Source organism: Vulpes lagopus, chromosome 3 (assembly GCF_018345385.1).
Source record: "Vulpes lagopus strain Blue_001 chromosome 3, ASM1834538v1, whole genome shotgun sequence".
In the NCBI taxonomy this organism is placed as follows: Eukaryota; Metazoa; Chordata; class Mammalia; order Carnivora; family Canidae; genus Vulpes; species Vulpes lagopus.
The window spans coordinates 26,671,814-26,690,012 of record NC_054826.1 but is presented as its reverse complement, the minus strand read 5'-3'; the positions used below and the strand labels follow the sequence as shown (position 1 = coordinate 26,690,012).

The window sequence follows — 18,199 nt, the reverse complement described above, 5'->3', positions numbered from 1 at the left end:
GATGCTAAACCGCTGAGCCACCCAGGGATCCCAGGGAGAATGTTTCATAACTTTCTCAGATACATTCTTTATACCATAAACTCTGTTAAAATGTATTATAATAGTAACAGCAGTACTGTTATGCATTTTATATACATTTATGATAGAAATCTCATCCAGAAATCGATAGTACAATGACAGCTAACTTCATAATGTTGATCTTCAGGATGTACTAAACTTTGAAGCACTTTCAATGCATTTAAGTATTATGTGTTTTTGGTGTTCTCTACTTCTTAGACATATTAGGTAGAATCTGTTATACCCATATGCCAGAGTCTGAAAGGTATCCATAGATGCTAGGACCACGTATGCTAGGACTATGAATGCTAGGAAAAAAAGCACAGGCTATGAAGAGCCATATCCCTAAAATTATACAGAGTTAATAGGTAAAAACCTCAAAAGTATTCAGTATCAATTACCTTTAGGTATCAAAAATATTTGAAATATTGATGCTAACCCCTTTGATTTAATAATCCCACTCAAAGAATCAATCCTAAAATAATGATGTTATCAAAGCCTACACTTAGGTACAAAGTTGTTCATTCTAGCCCTGTGTATAATGCGAAAAATTTTAAATAATGGGAAGTATAACAATAGATGTTATTATGGTATAGCCATACAATGAAAGAGTACATATCCATATATCCATTTACAATTATGCTTTTGGATAATTTTAAAGATATTCACAATATAATGTCAAATGAAATGAAAAAATAGGATATCAAACTATAAAGCATGATTTGTGTTATATATAAATATGTTGGATGTTGGTGTGTTCAAATATTCATATAAAAACGGAGTAATATCACTAAGACTGAAATTAAAGATGACTTTAATTTTCTTTGTACTTTTACATTCTAAGTTAATATTTCTACAATGTACTTATTTTACTGTTAAAATCAGTAAAGTTTTTAAAATTATATGACTGTAACAACTGAATATAATATATAATAAGATGAATAAGGACTTCAGGAACTTCTTTGGAGTAATAGTTTAAAATTCCCATTAAAAACAGGTTATAAGCAGGGCACCTAGGTGGCTCAGTCAGTTGAGCGTCTGCCCTCAGCTCAGATCATGATCTAGGATGGAGCCCCATGTCAAGCTCCCTGGTCAGTGGGAAGCCTACTTTTCCCTCTGCCTCTCCCCGAGTTCATGCTCATTCTCTGATCTTTTCTTAAAAAAAGTTTATAGGGGGATCCCTGGGTGGCTAAGTGGTTTAGCACCTGCCTCTGGCCCAGGGCATGATCCTGGAGTCTAGGGATTGAGTCCCACATCAGGATCCCGCAAGGAGCCTGTTTCTCCCTCTGCCTGTGTCTCTGCCTCTCTCTCTCTCTCTCTCTCTCTGTCTCTCATGAATAAATAAAAAGGCTCTTTAAAAAAAGTTTATAAATGACTAACAAACCTTCTCACTGAGGGGTGCCTGGGTGGCTCAGTCGATTGTGCCTTTGGCTTACAGAGCCCCACTAGTCTGATGGACTCTATGCTCAGCAGGGAGCCTGCTCTTCCCTCTCCCTCTGCCTCCTGCTCCCCCTGCTTGGGCTCTCTCTGTCAAATAAATAAATGAAATCTTTAAAAAAGAAAAAAAATTCTCATTGAAACAAAACTATATATCAATACATCTATACAACTGATTGTCAGAAACTATATAATGAGATAGTTACATCAAAGATGATTTAGTAAAATGCCACAGGCTGTTAGAAGGCAAGTTACATAACAAAAATAATTAAATACACACACATACATACACAAAGAACACAATGATGTATTAACATAAGACCACTGTAACTGAGGTCAATATTTTGCTCCAAAATCCCCTAGCACTCAAGTGTCTGAGTAGAAATGTGACTCAGAATAGTAGTCTTCTCAAGACTTCAGATTCAGTTATGTATCACAATCGTAATTTCAGTTTGCTTCTCTTCATACAAACAACTCCACATAGAGGGAAAAAAGGAAGGAAAAGAGCTTTTATTGAATGATGAAATAAATAAGATATTGTATCTCCTCTTGTTTAAAGTAGATATTCTCAATTAACTTCCAAAACAAATCTGAAGGGGATCCCTGGGTGGCGCAGCGGTTTGGCACCTGCCTTTGGCCCAGGGTGGGATCCTGGAGACCCGGGATCGAGTCCCACGTCAGGCTCCCTGCATGGAGCCTGCTTCTCTCTCTGCCTGTGTCTCTGCCTCTCTCTCTCTCTCTCTCTATGTCTATCATGAATAAATAAAATCTTGAAAAAATAAAAAAATTAAAATAAAAAACAAAACAAATCTGAAAAGGTGTTTTTATTTTGTAAGATGAGGACACAGAAGTTAAATAACTTGCTCAAAGTCTTACAATTAAAAGAACGGATTTGAAGATCTAGTGCAGTCTACAGTCTTTCCAGTGTCTCAAAGCCTCTTACTAGAGTGAAAATTTCAAAAATATAATGTACAAATCATGACATTCTTTTTCCAGTCAGTAAATGTCTTCAAAATCCTATACATTCTCAAAGAGAAAAATAAGGCAATGAGAAAAGAAAGAGAAAAATAGGCTCTACCTATTAGAGGGTAGGGCCGTCTCTGTCTCTTCTCTCTAGATCTCCCAGTATTTTGGGGAGAAGAAAGAAGTATGAAGAAAGACAAGAGTAAGAAATGCGGAAGAAACTAGAGAAAGGGAGAAGAATAAGAAGAGTAGAAGAGACTTAAGAGACATAATTGAGTGGAAAAAGGAAAAGAAAGATAATGTCCAAAGCCTATTTCTTTATAGCCAATTGCTGAAAGGGGAAACTGAGAGGGGCAAAGGAGAAACACAGTCAGCAAGCCAGAAAGATGGCTGTCAGCTTCAGAGACAGCAAAAATGAACAGTGTCACAAAGACAGGGAACTAGCTATATAAATACTAGAGAGAGAGACAAATCTCAAAAAGCAGAGAGAAAGAAAAAGAAAGGAATGGCAAAGAGAGAGAGAAGTAGAGTCAAAATTAAGACAAAGACAACTGTCATCACTGGCCCACACCACTAGCTGAAGCAAGGTACAGAAGCTTAAATGTATTTGGGGCTTTGTCAGCACCTACTTGGTGGACAGCAGCTCAGTTAATTTATCTTCCTCACAGTGATGACAGATCTCTACTTTTTTCCCCTTTTGATGGAGGAAGGGGGGTGTGTGTGGAAGGGCCATAGAGTGGAGAATTAGAGGAAGTAGATAAATTTATTATTTCAGGTCCCAATATGATCTTTAACAAAAAGCATTTCAAATTGAGAAGAGTTTTTTAATAGGAAGAATCACTGAATTGTTATACCATATGTAAAATCTAAAATACAAAGGCAAAAATCAGGATCCATTTTTAAATGGCTGTTAAAAATTCAATCACTTGTAGAAAACTTTATGTAGGAAAACTTCATGAAAACTATAAAAATTATCTCATGAATGTCAAAAAAAGACATAGGAGTAAATAAAAATGGCAACAAGTAAACCACTTCTTTGAACTTATCTGAAGTGCTCTTTAACCATCAAGAGCTAAGTAATTCTTAAGCTTTTTTGATCAGTAAATCAGATCAAATCACTTTCCTACTTAAAACCCTAAATTCAAACTTCTAACCATCAACCTAAAAACTGTATCTGATTCAATCCCTGACTACCTCTTTGACCTCATTTTGTTTAATCTCCCCCCCCCCCCTCCCATTATGTCACAGCTTTCCTTCTCCTGACTACTACCAGCTGGCTTACACTTTGGAACATTAGCTTCTTCCTCTGACTGGTATGTGCTTGGATTCTCACATAGCTGACTTCTCACTTCAGATCTTAATTCAAATATCATACCTTTTCAAAGTGGCTTGTCTTGATTGCCCTATAAATAACCTCCATTCTACCCAAACCCCGTAGCTACTCTCTATCCCATCACTTTGCTCTTTCCTATGATATTCATTAATCTATGGAAGTATCTTAATTATTTATGAAGTTGGTATACGCTTACATGTGAGAATATAAACTTTAAGGGTAACAATGTTGTTCCATATTTACAGCTATATGCTCAAATAATACATACAGGTGCTCAGTTATGGTACATATGTATATATACATATGTATACACACACATATATGCTAAAAAAATGGAATACACAAATGAAAAAGTACGGTAAGATTTTACGCTATAAATAAGAGACAAGTAAAAAAAAAAAATCCCTTATAGGATCTTCAAAACTACAGGCTGTCATAGTTGAATATTCCTAGCCCTAGGGGCACCTGGGTGGTTCAGTTGGTTAAGCACCCAACTTCTGATTTCAGCTCAAGTCATGATCTCAGGGTTATGAGATTGAGCCCTGTGTGGGGCTCTGTGCTGGGGGTGTAGGCTATGTAGGATTCTCTCTCTTCCTCACCTATTGCCTCTCCCCCACCTTCCTCTCTTAAAAAAAATTTTTTTTAATATAAATAAAGAAATAAAAAGAAAATTCCTAGCCCTAGAGTAGCTTTAATTTCTAAACACTCTAGGCACAGGCTACATCAGCCATATATGAATGGTTAATACATTATGATGCTTACTAAACTAGGAACCTTATTTTAATAAGGTTTTAATTTCTTGGATGTCAAATCTCGAACTAATCAATTATGTCTAAAAATCTTTTTGACAGATTTTAATTAAAACAATGTATGCTTAGTGGTCATTGTAATAGATGCAAATCTGTATACTAATCAGATCCTCAGTTCTTGAAATTACATTAGTGTTCTCAGCCCAACATATGTCCTATGTGTTGCTTAAAGAAAGCCAAGATCAAAATTTTTATATCTATTTGGTGGAGGCATTAAGACTTAAAAAACTCACTCAATTACTAATACGCAAAATACTCAAAGCTGAAAGAAGTATTAAACATGAAACAGGAATGGAACAAAAAGCCTATTCATACATTCTTGAAAAGTATGCCTTATTGAAGAAGCAGAGTTTTGTGAAGACAGTACACTGCATATAGTAAGGGTTCCATATCACTATCCATTTTTTAACTTCCTCATCTTGTAAAACATGAATGATATTTGCAAGCTTGCCAGTGGTATTTTAAACAGAATCAGCATAGACTAAGTCATATAAAATTAAAAGGCCTGAATGAAGAAACAGAATCGAAGTTTGCTAGTCTCGAATTCTGAGCTCTGCATTTTCCTTTCCTTTGCTCTAATTCTATTCCCTGAGATACATGAGATAAAGAGAAAAAAGTAACTGTCACCAGAAGATGTTACTCCCATTTTCTTTACTTTCTCTGACCTCTGCATTTGTTAGGTACTTACTATAATATGATGAACATCAGGCTTTCACAAGTCTGAAGCAGATATTTGGATGTATTCTTGAGTTTTGAAATTATCTGGGTAAATTAGCCAATTAAAAAAGCAGTAACTCTAAAAACAAAATACTCTACTACCAAATAAGCAAAAATTAAAAAACTCACCTGTACTCACAGTATAAAACATCATGTACCAACATATTCTGATATAAACACTGATGATTTTTTTCAATTATATTCAGTCAAATGAATAAATTAAACAAGCAATTTCCAAACAGATAACATAGTTTCTGTACCTTGAATTCATTAAAGAAAAACAGATAATGTATTTTCACATATAAATTGTATAATCTCTAATATATGACCCAAAAATTTTTAATCAAAATCCAAACAAGTAAAATATTATTAATTCTACTTTATTGAGAGCCAAAGCTCCTACATAATAACATGCAAGAATTTTAAATTCATGAAAGCAAGTGTCAAGTACTACACACAATTTCCATACACAGCAGGTAGTAAAGCAAGAAAAGAACTGACACAGTTACTCTCCTTAAAAGAGACATACAATGGAGAACTGTTATACAGCGCTAGCATACTACAGATCTATGCATTAAAGATGTTGTGGCTATTAACAGTTTAAACCTTTACTGTATTTTGCTAATTGGTACATAGAACTTTAAAGCTTTTGAAAGATAAAACATTCCAGTCAGTTCAATTCTCCAGCATTGTTCAAGTATTCCAAGTAGGAACAAAGAGGAAAATAAATCTGCTTTAATTGCTGAAGAATCACAGATAATAGAGATGGCTGAATACTGTAGAGGAAAGATCTTTTGTTCCTTGAACAATTTTAATATAGAAAGATCATTCTCTATTTTAAATTAAATGGTTCCTGTCTGCATATAAAAATTACTATTAACATCCATTTCCTCTGTAAGTACATAAGTACAAGTTTTATATAACTTGATAATATGTGAAAATAACTTATTTTAATTGGGAGTGTGTTTCAGGCAACAAAGTTATGTAATTAGTGTGATTTTATTAAAATAACTATATAAAAACGATCTGACTTGTTTTAATCACTATTAAATGTACAAGTTAACTGAAGTTGTTTTAAAATTGATGTTACTAATGAGTAGAAATATTTCTATTTTAAATGATCATTTTACTCTATTTAGATAAATCTTCAATAATTTAAGAGTATGTTTCATCTGTAAACATAAAAACAGGCTATTTTAATATTAGTTCATAGGCTTAGGTATATATATGAGATAGGAATATTAAATGCAATTTAATAACCTTCTAAGACATATAAGCAACCACTTATGTGATTAATATTATTGGTACAAAATACATTTACGGATTAATCTATCCCAAATGTGTAGGAAGAACATTTCTTCTGAACCATACCAAATCTTAACATTTTTTTATTACTTCAGTTTTTGATATTTTCCAAAATCAGTTATCTCTTCCCTTTCCCTCCTCTTCCCTCCTCTCCCCTCCATCTCTCCCTCTCTCCCCCTCTATTTCTTTCTCTCTCCGTTTCACACACACTCACACAAAATAGTGCTTGAAAAAAGGCCAATTAAAGAATGGCCATGTTACTATAAAATTTACATTTCCAAAATCATTAGTCATTACTTCTTAGAATTTTAAGTAATAGTATCGCTACAATTTTAATAGGCTATTCAACAATTTTCTTCAGTAGCTAATGGGTAGTGAAAACCACAGAGAGAAGTACATTGTAAAAAAAACTAGTTGTTTTTAAAACATAAAACTATATTGCAAACTAACATTTATATTTAGTAATGCTTTTTCTCTTTTTATTTTAATAGTCTCATCTAAATACAAGAATATAAATAAGCATCTGTAGGCTGAAAAACACGAAGAAACATTATTCCATATTTAGTGAAAGTCTTAAAGAAAAAAAAACCCACATGCTAAACTGCCACCATAGAAGGTTCTCAAAGACTGCTATTCTTTGATGTAAAATGAAATACTACTTAGTGAATAAAACATAAAAAACTCCTGTCTACCCTTCAAAGAGACATATCCTTTGACCCAGTGCTCCAGACTAAAGCCTTGAAATTTTTGCACAAGAATGCTGCATGAGGAAAGTCCAGACAAAACAGACACTTGAGATGCTAGAAGGCTGTATAACCCCAACTGCAGACACTAGTCCTTCCAATAATCTAGCAGAGATAGCGCTGCCATGCACCAAAAGTAATCTCACCAAAAGAAAACTGACCCCCCACCCCCACCAAAAAAGCAAGCAGTCAAAGCAAATCTAAGCCTTTAACTTAAGTTTTTATCTTTTCGTGCTGGTCACCTCTTAATGATTGATTTTTATTTCAAGTTTGCAGATTTATAAAAAGTTTTCATCTGTAAACTTCTAATATGTTAGGAAGTAAAAACAACATAAAACAAGTGCTTGTGTAGTAAACATAACTGTTTTATTTCTGAAGGCTTGCAAACATTCATTTTTATAAATTTCTTAGAGCAAAATCAAGCAATGAAAAAATTTTAAACCTATTAAAGTGACAAAAAAATTCTATTCAATAACTTGCTGCTGGCAGACATTCTAAAACAGCAACATTATCACTCAGTTGACTGAGCATGCTACCAATACCATGTACTTAATCAAATAGCAGTTACACGTAACAAATTATCAGCAAGTAACAAAGCTTTAACTGGTGCTGTTATTGCTCTTTGGAAGAAACTGTCAAGTAGTAAAATAACAAATTGGTAATATCCAAAACACTCTATTTTACATGCATACCTTATTTTTAAAGAAAATAAATACAGACTACTTAAAATGTCCAAAATATTAGGATTTTATATTAATAGTGTATATTGTAATTTCTCAAGAAAAAGCTTAGAAATGATACCAATCCTCCCGGCTCCAATGACTGGAGTTGTATTACAGACTGCTAAATGTTTCCTTTTTCCTATGCGTTATTTGTGTTGAGGATGCAGGGATAACTAACCATAATTCCTTTGTAAGATTTTAAAAAGGTAGTGCTTAACAGGTTTTAAACAAAATAACTAAGCACCTAAAATAAAACAAGCCATTCAAATTTACATGTGTCTGGCACACATAAGTGCCCAATAAATATTTACTGACTAAATAAATGAAAAATGAAGAAAAGATGGCAGCCAACATAATTTTACAGATTATCCTAAGGTACAAACTCATCTCACATGTTTTATTAATAAATTAAAACAATTCTTACATATTATGAGTATTTTTCTGCTTCTGTATTAAAATTTTAATTATAGCAGTAGATAGGTAATAAAGGTAACTGCGACAAACAGGAATTGGTATTTAAAAGAGGTAATAAAGATGATTAAAAACAAAAAACCCCCAATCAAAAACATACCTTTTAATGTTTAAAGTTTAATGTATGCCTTAGTTGTTTTGTGGGGAAGCACGTACACAAAATCTTTAAAAGAGTATCGAAAATTTAATTTCTTTTTGTAGTCCAAGTGACTACAGAAAGACAACATGTTCATGAGACTTGCATTTTCATCAAAAGTATTGAAAGGAGATGGAGGTGAGGTGGCATAAAAGAAGGAAAGTTACTCTCTTAATAAAACACAAAGGCAAAAACATTCTTCACCTAATCTCTATGGCAAAGCAGCTCCTCCAACAAAAACTAAGGGCCAAAAAACCATTAGTAAGCTTTCCTTATCACTTTTAGGAAGCATCTCATATTTGGAAATAATAATGGTGCAACCCATGAAAAGAAATGTTTTAACACTGTGCTTGTACATGAATTGACAAGATTATTTTAAAATGCTGTCATCTCTTTTGATATTTAAAATTTTACTAGTTCATTTATTAGTAAATGAAAAAGACGGTTTATGAACAAGAGAAGACATGCTTATGATCGACCAATTAGAAATTTACTATGTGCTCTGACATAAAATTTATTATTAACTGTAATTCAGGAATTACAGTTTTATTCTCTGAAGATTTGTTCTCCAATATGTCAATTCTGTATATAGTTCTAAAATTAGAGAATAGATTCTTTACAATAGAAAATGCCAGGCAGATTTACCCCTCTAAATTCCATGTCTTAAAAAGAAACCAGAAAACATGCTGTCAATATACAATTGATGCCCAGAATAAAACATTTTATTAAATTCTGCCTATCAGATGTGATAGGAAAAAAAAAAAAAAAAGCTTCACTTGATTAACATGCTGTTTGAGCTAATCTAAGAATAACAGTTAAAAATAAAAACAGCATATATTTAAGAAGAAATAAAACTGACTTGATAACAATACAAATAAAAAAAGATCTGAGGTTTTAACTATTCATGAAATCCACATTAAGGATGAAGTATGAAAACCTAAATTTTAAATTGCTTTATTAGAATTGCTGAGATTAAAAGAAATAGAGGTAATAATCCCTGCCATACCCTGCACCACACACCTAGAGTAACTTAAGAAATCCTGGCAACAACATTTAAAAGGGATTCAGTCAAACTAGAAATTAATCAAGAGGATGAATTAACTGGAACTCATGTGAAATGAATCAAAGCCCTGGGGATGTTTAACCCAGAAAAGAGAAAACTTAGGATAATGATTAACAAACATTTTATTAGTCTCAGGATTTGTTTATAAGCTTAAAAATTATTAAGCCCCAATGAGGTTTTAATTATATGAGACACCTATAGATTTTTACCATAAAAGAAATTAAAATAAAGAAAAATGTAAATATATATTTAATTTAAAATAAATTGATTATATATCTACATAAATAACATTATAATGAAAAATATATTTTCAAAAACCAGTAAGAGTGCCACTGATTTGCATTTTTGAAAATCTCTAATTATCTAGCTTAATAAAAGACAGCTGAATTCTAACATATTTCTGAATTCAAACTGTTGCACTAAATTGTCTTCGTTTCAATAAATGAAGAAAATAAATGTAATGAGAAAAGGGAGCGATTTTTTCATAGTCTTAATTTTTTTTCAAGATTTTATTTATTTATTCATAGACAGAGAGAGAGAGAGGCAGAGACACAGGGAGAGGGAGAAGCAGGCTCCATGCAGGGAGCCCGATGTGGGACTTGATTCCGGGTCTCCAGGATCACAACCCAGGCTGCAGGCGGCGCCAAACCGCTGCGCCACCAGGGCTGCCCAGTCTTAATTATTTTTATGCTCAGTTACATTAAATTCATTGCTCTTAATAAATAAATAAATAAATAAATAAATAAATAAATAAATAAATAAAAATTCATTGCTCTTTCTTGCACTTTATTTTTTTTTTTTCTTTCTTGCACTTTAAATGACACTTTTACCCATGCATGATTTTAAAATATCATATATTGGTCTATGGAAAATACTATTTCATAGAGGTATGCAGATCTTACAATTATTAGCACGTTTCATGATACGTTCGTTAAAAATCATGTTTGTTAATACCACCACTGTGCTCACTTCGGTAGCACATATACTATAAAATCGTTAATACTACCACCAATCCTATTAGAACAGTCTTTAAGTATTGAAAAGATGTCAAGCTTGATCAGATCAGTGGTAAAATCAAGTTCTACAAAAATTCTAATTTTCACTTGAAAGTTTGCAGTTTATCATTGGCAACATTTCCTTGAAGTTCGTTTTTGAGAAAATGTCTGCCATGTAGTAAGAACTGAAAAACCATCATTTGTCTGTCATCTGTTACTGTTTTTTCACTTAAAAGGTGTTTCATGAAAAACGTGGCTAGGTTGTTTGCAACAACTCAACCATACAGATGCTTTGCCTTGAGACAATTGTGGTACTTTAGCAAGAGTGTTTTATGGGTGTGACTTCTGTTTCTTTACACGGAACATAAAAAGATGTTTATGCAACACTGAAATTTTTTAAACTAATAATTTTTGCTGATTTATCAAGGACATTAAGTGAAACTGGAGTTTTTTTAAATCTCAAATGCAAGAAAGTGAAATACAAAATAACTAGTAGCACAGATGTACTACAGCTGCTTTTGTACCTTAAATGTCAATGTAAACACATCCTTGTATAATTTTTAGAAGTCTGATCTGTGGACTCTTATGAGGATCTTAGGCCAATCCCCACCTCCACCCTGCTCAGATCACCCTTTGAGAACCACTGAGTTAGGATGACCAAAGAGCTGTTCTCAAATACACAGGAGGCTGTCACGTAGAAAATGGCATGTCCTATATAGTAAGGCAGACCTTGAACCAATGGATATTAGTTATAAAAAAGCAGATAATCACCAAATTAGGAAACAATCTTTACCCCTTTGAAAAAACTGATGTAATTTATAAACAAAAAAATCTATCCTTTAAAGTTTACAGTTCTTTGTTTTAAACAAATGAACACAAATAAAAGATTTTGAAGAAAGAATCAACACCATAATCCCGATATAGAACAGTTACATTACCCCCACCCAAATTTCTTAATGACCTTTTTAGTATACTCTGCTTCCACATCCAGTCTTGACAAACAGTGATCAATTTTCTGTCTCTAGAGTTTTGCCTGTTCTAAAATGTCAAATAAATGGAATCACATGGTATAGTAGCCTGTGAGTCTGGCTTCTTTTACTTAACATAATGCACTAGAGATTCATCCAGATTTGTTACTAATTGGTGAGTAAAAGTCTATTATATAGATGTACTGAAGTATAAGTTGTGGTACTTCCAGTTACTGAGATGATGAATAAAGCTATTAAAAACATTTGTAGGGATCCCTGGGTGGCGCAGCGGTTTAGCGCCTGCCTTTGGCCCAGGGCGCGATCCTGGAGACCCGGGATCGAATCCCACGTCAGGCTCCCGGTGCATGGAGCCTGCTTCTCCCTCTGCCTATGTCTCTGCCTCTCTGTGTGTGTGACTATCATACTAAATAAATAAATAAATAAATAAAACATTTGTATGCAGGATTCTGTGTGAACATAAGATTTCATTTCACTTGAATAAATATTGAGAAGTGAGACTGCTAGGTTAAATGGTAAGCATATATTTGACTCTGTAAGAAACTACCACACTGTTTTCCAAAATTACTGTGCCATTTTGCATTCTCACCAGCACTACATGAGAGTTCCAGTAGGTCTGCATCCTTAATAGCACTTGGTCAATTTTTTTAAGCCATTCAGATAAATGGGTAGTGGTATCTCAGTGTAGTTTTAATATTCATTTCCATTATTACTAATGATGTTGAGCATCTTTTCGTATGTTCATTTGCCATCTGAATATATTCTGGGTAAAATGTTCATTTTTGAGTTAGTATCATATTATTTGGTTATAAATGTTGATTTTCTGGCTACAACTCCTTTATCAGATATGTGTTTTATAACCTCCCAATCTGTGCCTTGTCTTTTCATCCTCTTAACAATCTCTTTCAAAGAGCAGAAATTTTTGACTGTAAGGAAACCCAACTTTATAATTCTTTTTAAAAGTAGGCTCCATACCTAGCATGGAGACCAATGTGGGCCTTGAACTCATGACCTTGATATCAAGACCTGAGCTGTGATCAAGGGTCGGATGCTTAACCGACTGAGCCACCCAGGTGGCCCCCAACTTTACAGGTTTTTAAAAAATGGATTATGCAGGGACGCCTGGGTGGCTCAGTGGTTGAGCATCTGACTTTGGCTCAGGATGTGATCCCGAAGTCCTGGGATTGAGTCCCACATCAGGCTCTCTGCATGGAGCCTGCTTCTCCATCTTCCTGTGTCTCTGCCTCTCTCTCTCATGAATAAATAAATAAATAAATTATTTTTAAAAAAACAAAAGAAGATTATGCTTTGTTTTGTAGCTATAAAACACATCTAACCCAAGGTTATAGTCTCTCCTACATTCTCTTCTAGAAGTTTTATAATTTTTAGTTTTACATTTAGAACTATGAGTTTACATTTAAAACTTTGAGTTAATTTTTGCATATGGTACAAAATATGGTTGGCGGTTTTTTTTTTGTTTTGCATTTGGATATACAATTGTTCCACCTTCTTTTGTTGGGAAGACTATTTTTATCTCAGAAATAGCTTTCTAATAATTATGGCCGATTAGTAATATAAAAAGTAGCCTTGGGGATCCCTGGGTGGCTCAGCAGTTCAGCACCTGCCTTTAGCCCAGGGCATGGAGCCTAGCCTGCTTCTCCCTCTGCCTATGTCTTTGCCTCTCTCTCTCTCTGTGTCTATCATGAATAAACAAATAAAATCTTAAAAAAAAAAAAAAAAAAAGTAGCCTCAAAGAAATGAGAACCAGTTAACTGGAAGTTTTTTAAATGGAAGTTTAAGAACGAGTTGTTCACTACAATAAAAAAGGACAGAAGATGAAAATGATCTTCCCAAAGCTCGTGCTTTGAAGTTCCCCAAGAAAACTGTCTTGGAGAAGGCTTACAGGTCTTCATGTTCCTAACCCTTACCTCCAGCAGTTCAGCTTTTATCTAGTTAATTATTTACTGGATTTCCCCATAAAATTTCTCTTGAATAAAAGATTGAAAAATCTTTTAAATGAAAAATGACTGGATCCAGTAATATAACTATGTAACATCTAAAGTTATCCACTGGTTTTAAATTCCTGGGATTCATTTTCCAATAACCACAAAAATTTATCCCCAATTAAGTTTAGTCCACATGCTTAAGCCCTGGGCTATATAACAGGTATCACCTATATTAATTTTAATGCATTATGTAAGAATATCTAACAGAAATCATGATAATGGCCAATTCCCTTACCCTACAATTAAGACTCCAGTTTTTATTCAAATCCAGGTACAAATATATCTTTAAAAGGGGGAGGGGGCGTTGGGGTGGCTCAGTGGTTGAGTGTCTGTCTTTGGCTCAGGTCATAATCCCAGGATCCTGGGATCAAGTCCCACATCAGGCACTCCAAAAGGGAGCCTGCTTATCTTTCTGCCTATGTCTCTGCCTCTCTCTGTGTGTCACTCATGAATAAATAAATAATCTTTTTAAGAAATTTCAGGTACAAATATAATACTGATCTAGTGTTGAGTAGTTAATTAAAATGGTATACTTAGCTAATAAATTGGTTTCCATAAAATACTGATATTAAAATTCTGTTTCCATATCTTCTAAAATACTTATATTTACTTCACATTTTGAAATATTTTTATCATTACTGTTGATATACAGTAGATCCCACACTCTTGTAGCACTTCATCCATGGTTTCTCTTTCTGTAGTTTCAGTTACCCACAGTCAACCACAGTAAGGAAGCTAATGATTCTCTTTCTAACATATTTGTCTGGAGGTCAGTAGTAGCCTAACATTACATCACAATGCCTACATCATTCACCTCACTTCATCTGATCACGTAGGCGTTTTATCATCTCACAACATCACAAGAAGGATTAAGCACAATCCAGTAAGGTATTTTGAAGAGAGACCACATTCACATAAATTTTATTAGAGTATAGTTACAATTGTTCTATTTTATCAGTGTTGTTAATCTCTTACTGTGCTTAAATTGTAAATTAAACTTTATCATAGGTCTGTATGCATAGATAAAACATAGTATATATAGGGTTTGTACTATCCATGGCTTTAGGCATCCACTGGGGAGTCTTGGAACATATTCCCTGTGGACTGGGGGAAGACTACCATACATTTTTAGAATAATTTTTGTTCAAAGTGCAAATATAATCAAGTCCAACTGCTCAATATTTCTAGAAGTACTCTTTGGCCACTTGCCATTATGCTATCAACTGAACCTTTCATCCAGTAGTGTATGGAAACAAGACCTGAAACTCCCTATCAACATTATGTTACCTATTTGATTATTTAATACTTGTATTTTAATATAAATCTAAATGAGGGATGCCTGGGTGGCTCAGTTATTGAGAGTCTACCTTCAGATCAGGACGTGATCCCAGAGTCCTTGGATCGAGTCCCACATCCAGCTCCCCGGAGGGAGCCTGCTTCTCCCTCTGCCTATGTCTCTGCCTTTCTTTGTGTGTCTCTCACAAAAGAATAAATAAAATATTTTTTTTTTAATTTTAATGAAAAATCTTAAGTGAATGGCTAAAATTCATGTCTGAAAATTACCTATGGGATTCAGTTATCTGTTTAAATATTATTTCAACTATGAAAAATTTATAAGTAAGACTTGAATTGATTTCAGCTGGAATAGACATGTTAACTAATACACTTCAAAAAAAGAAATAACAAAGCTGGGAAAATTTATACAGGGCAACAAAATTTGTTGGAAGCATGTAACTGATTTAATGAGATAAAAACTCAAAGCAGACTGTATACCTCTTTGATATGATTAAAAGCATCTTGTTTAGAGGAATAGATTGCTACCTCACTTATTATTCTTCAAACTAGAAAGGAGAGAACTTAGAAGCATTACTAATAAACTCTATAAAATTTGAAAATCTTATAAAGAGTAAACCCCACAATATTAGATATGGGGTTTAAAAGATGGTCACTGAAGGGATGTCTGGGTGGTTCATCGGTTGAGCATCTGCCTTCAAGCTCAGGGCATGATCCCAGGGAGCCTGCTTCTCGCTCTGCCTATGTCTCTGCCTCTCTCTCTCTCTGTCTCTCTTATGAATAAATAAATAAAAATCTTAAAAAAAAAAAAGATGGTCATTGGAAAAATTAAAATAGTACCCTCATTAATTAATGAACACGTCATATGTAAATCATCCTCCTCTTACACACATACATGTCTCATTTCCTTTATACTTGACTAAGCAAGTGATGTTTGATTATTATTTGAAGAAGAAGTAGAACGCCCCTAGATAAGAGCTAAGGGATTAGTGAAAAGCATCTAGGCAGAGAGAACTGGAATGTGAATACCCTGAACGAGGGAAAGGAACAGCAAGTTCCAGGACTGGTGTGGCTGGAGCAGAGTGTATAAAACACAGTGGTACAAGTTAAACTTAGAGAGGAAGGCAAGACTTAAATCATACAAGACCTCAAAAACCATATAAGGATTTTTTTTTCCCATGTAAGGATTTTAATGCTTACTTTTAGGTCAGTAAGAAAACCAATGGATCTTACACACGTGACAAAACTAGCATTTAAAGACTATTCTGTTTATCCTTTGGAAAATGAATTAAAGGAAGATTAAAGTATCTGTAGAGAACAATTTAAAAAATTCTGCAGCAATTTACAAGAAAGATGATGGTAGCCTAGACTAGGATGATGGCAAGGTCAGCAAGTAGATCTAAGAGGAGATAGCTTAAAAGATAAAACTAACCAGCCTTAAGCAGATCGGAGTTTTCCAAACTACTTCTCCATTGTCTATCTGTTTACTTATCTATTTATGTATCTGTTTATATCTTTAGCGGTATAAATGATGTTTAGAGCTTTAAGTGTGATCTATTATTTAAATTATGCTTACAGAGTCGACACTGAGTGATAAAAGAAATGTACAAATGGAAGAAGAGAAGAAACACACTTATACACTTGATAATGGTAAACCAGATAAAAATGAAAAGCATGATTACACTATTACACATTTTTACAAGTCTAAGACTATAAAATTTACACTATTTTCCAATATAAGCATAAATAATAAGTTGCATCTAAAATAATACCACACATAGAAAAATTTTTTATGTGACAGTAAACATAATTCTAATTCTATCTGCTACTGATTAACAGAGTATTATTTATTTGTTGCTAGTTCTAATCTCTCATGCATAATTTAGTAATAAATGTAATGTGTGTGTGTACACATATATTTACATACAATAAAAACAACCATAAAATAATTGGTTCCAAAAAACCCAATATACTTAAGTTTACATACTACCTGGTGTTTTATAACTTAACTAAACAGGCGTGTAACGAGAAAATTAAAAACTACACATATTCACTTACATTTATATTCTTGTTCAATTCATATTCATTAATTTTAAATGTTGTGATTGCTACTTATAAACACCACAAAAATGAAGCCCTTTTTAACTTTAATATCTGCAAATGAGTTAATATCTGTGTATAATGCTTAACACAAATTATCTTTTTGTAATAAGTATTTCCTCTTAAAATTTATATACAGTATAGATATTCAAATTCACATCATTTTCCGGTAAGAACCAGAACACCATTCTGAAAAGCTATTGTACAAAAATAACCCTGAAGGCAGAATCATAGCAGTGTATAATAGAAAATTCTTACCAATTTTTCATCAACTGTTATGAGTTGCGTGTCTCGAGCTTGGTCCTGTGCCAACCTCCATGTGGAAGTGCTTAATGACCTGCAGTGCAAGACTTTAAGTTAAAAAATGATCCATGCAATGAGAAAAGAGAGGCAGACAAATCTTACACAAATGAGCTACTTTAACAATATCTGTCTTATAAAACAAAAAGAATAGAAAGAAAGAGAAGAGGGCACAAAAATCCTTTCTCTCCCCAATTAGTTCTGTCTGCTGAGTTTTTGGCAGACTCACTTAGGAGTTCACAACAGGCTGCACTTTATGTCAGTCTATAGGCTCTCTGTCACAGAAAGGCCATCAGTAACAACTACCATACTCCATGAGTGTACAGTAGCTAGTTTGTCACTATCAGGAAAAAAAATTCAAAGCTATTATCACTCCCTCTGGAAGGCTGATTCCTAAATGATCATATCAGAAAGAAAAAGAAAAAAATCATATTCTTAATGGCTGAAAGTAAATATTGTTAGAATTTAATTATATAATGTTAACAAATGAAGTTTATTCACTCTAATTTCAAAAAAAAATTAGTTTAAATAGAAATGATTTATATGATAATGTTAACTAATGTTATTAGTTTAGTCCTGTATCTCATTCACAGAATTAAAGAAAGTCTAAATAGTTAAAAGAAATATTAAGTCAGAAATAAAACGGGCACCAAATCTAGTTCCTTTATATTAACATCCTCTGACCCTTGCCCCAAAGAAATTACTTAAAACTACCATCTTTTGGGATCCCTGGGTGGCGCAGCGGTTTAGCGCCTGCCTTTGG

The 18,199-nt window shown here is 33.5% G+C and overlaps 1 protein-coding gene across 1 annotated transcript in view; it reads right to left on the bottom strand.

Moving 5' to 3' along the window:
• Window positions 1-18,199, bottom strand: part of NDUFS4 (NADH:ubiquinone oxidoreductase subunit S4) — a 115,913-nt gene that overhangs the window by 52,538 nt on the left and 45,176 nt on the right. The window contains exon 2 of the mRNA XM_041749860.1: window positions 17,395-17,473. Within this exon, the coding sequence (XP_041605794.1) occupies window positions 17,395-17,473 (79 nt within the window). The remainder of the gene's footprint in view (window positions 1-17,394; window positions 17,474-18,199) is intronic.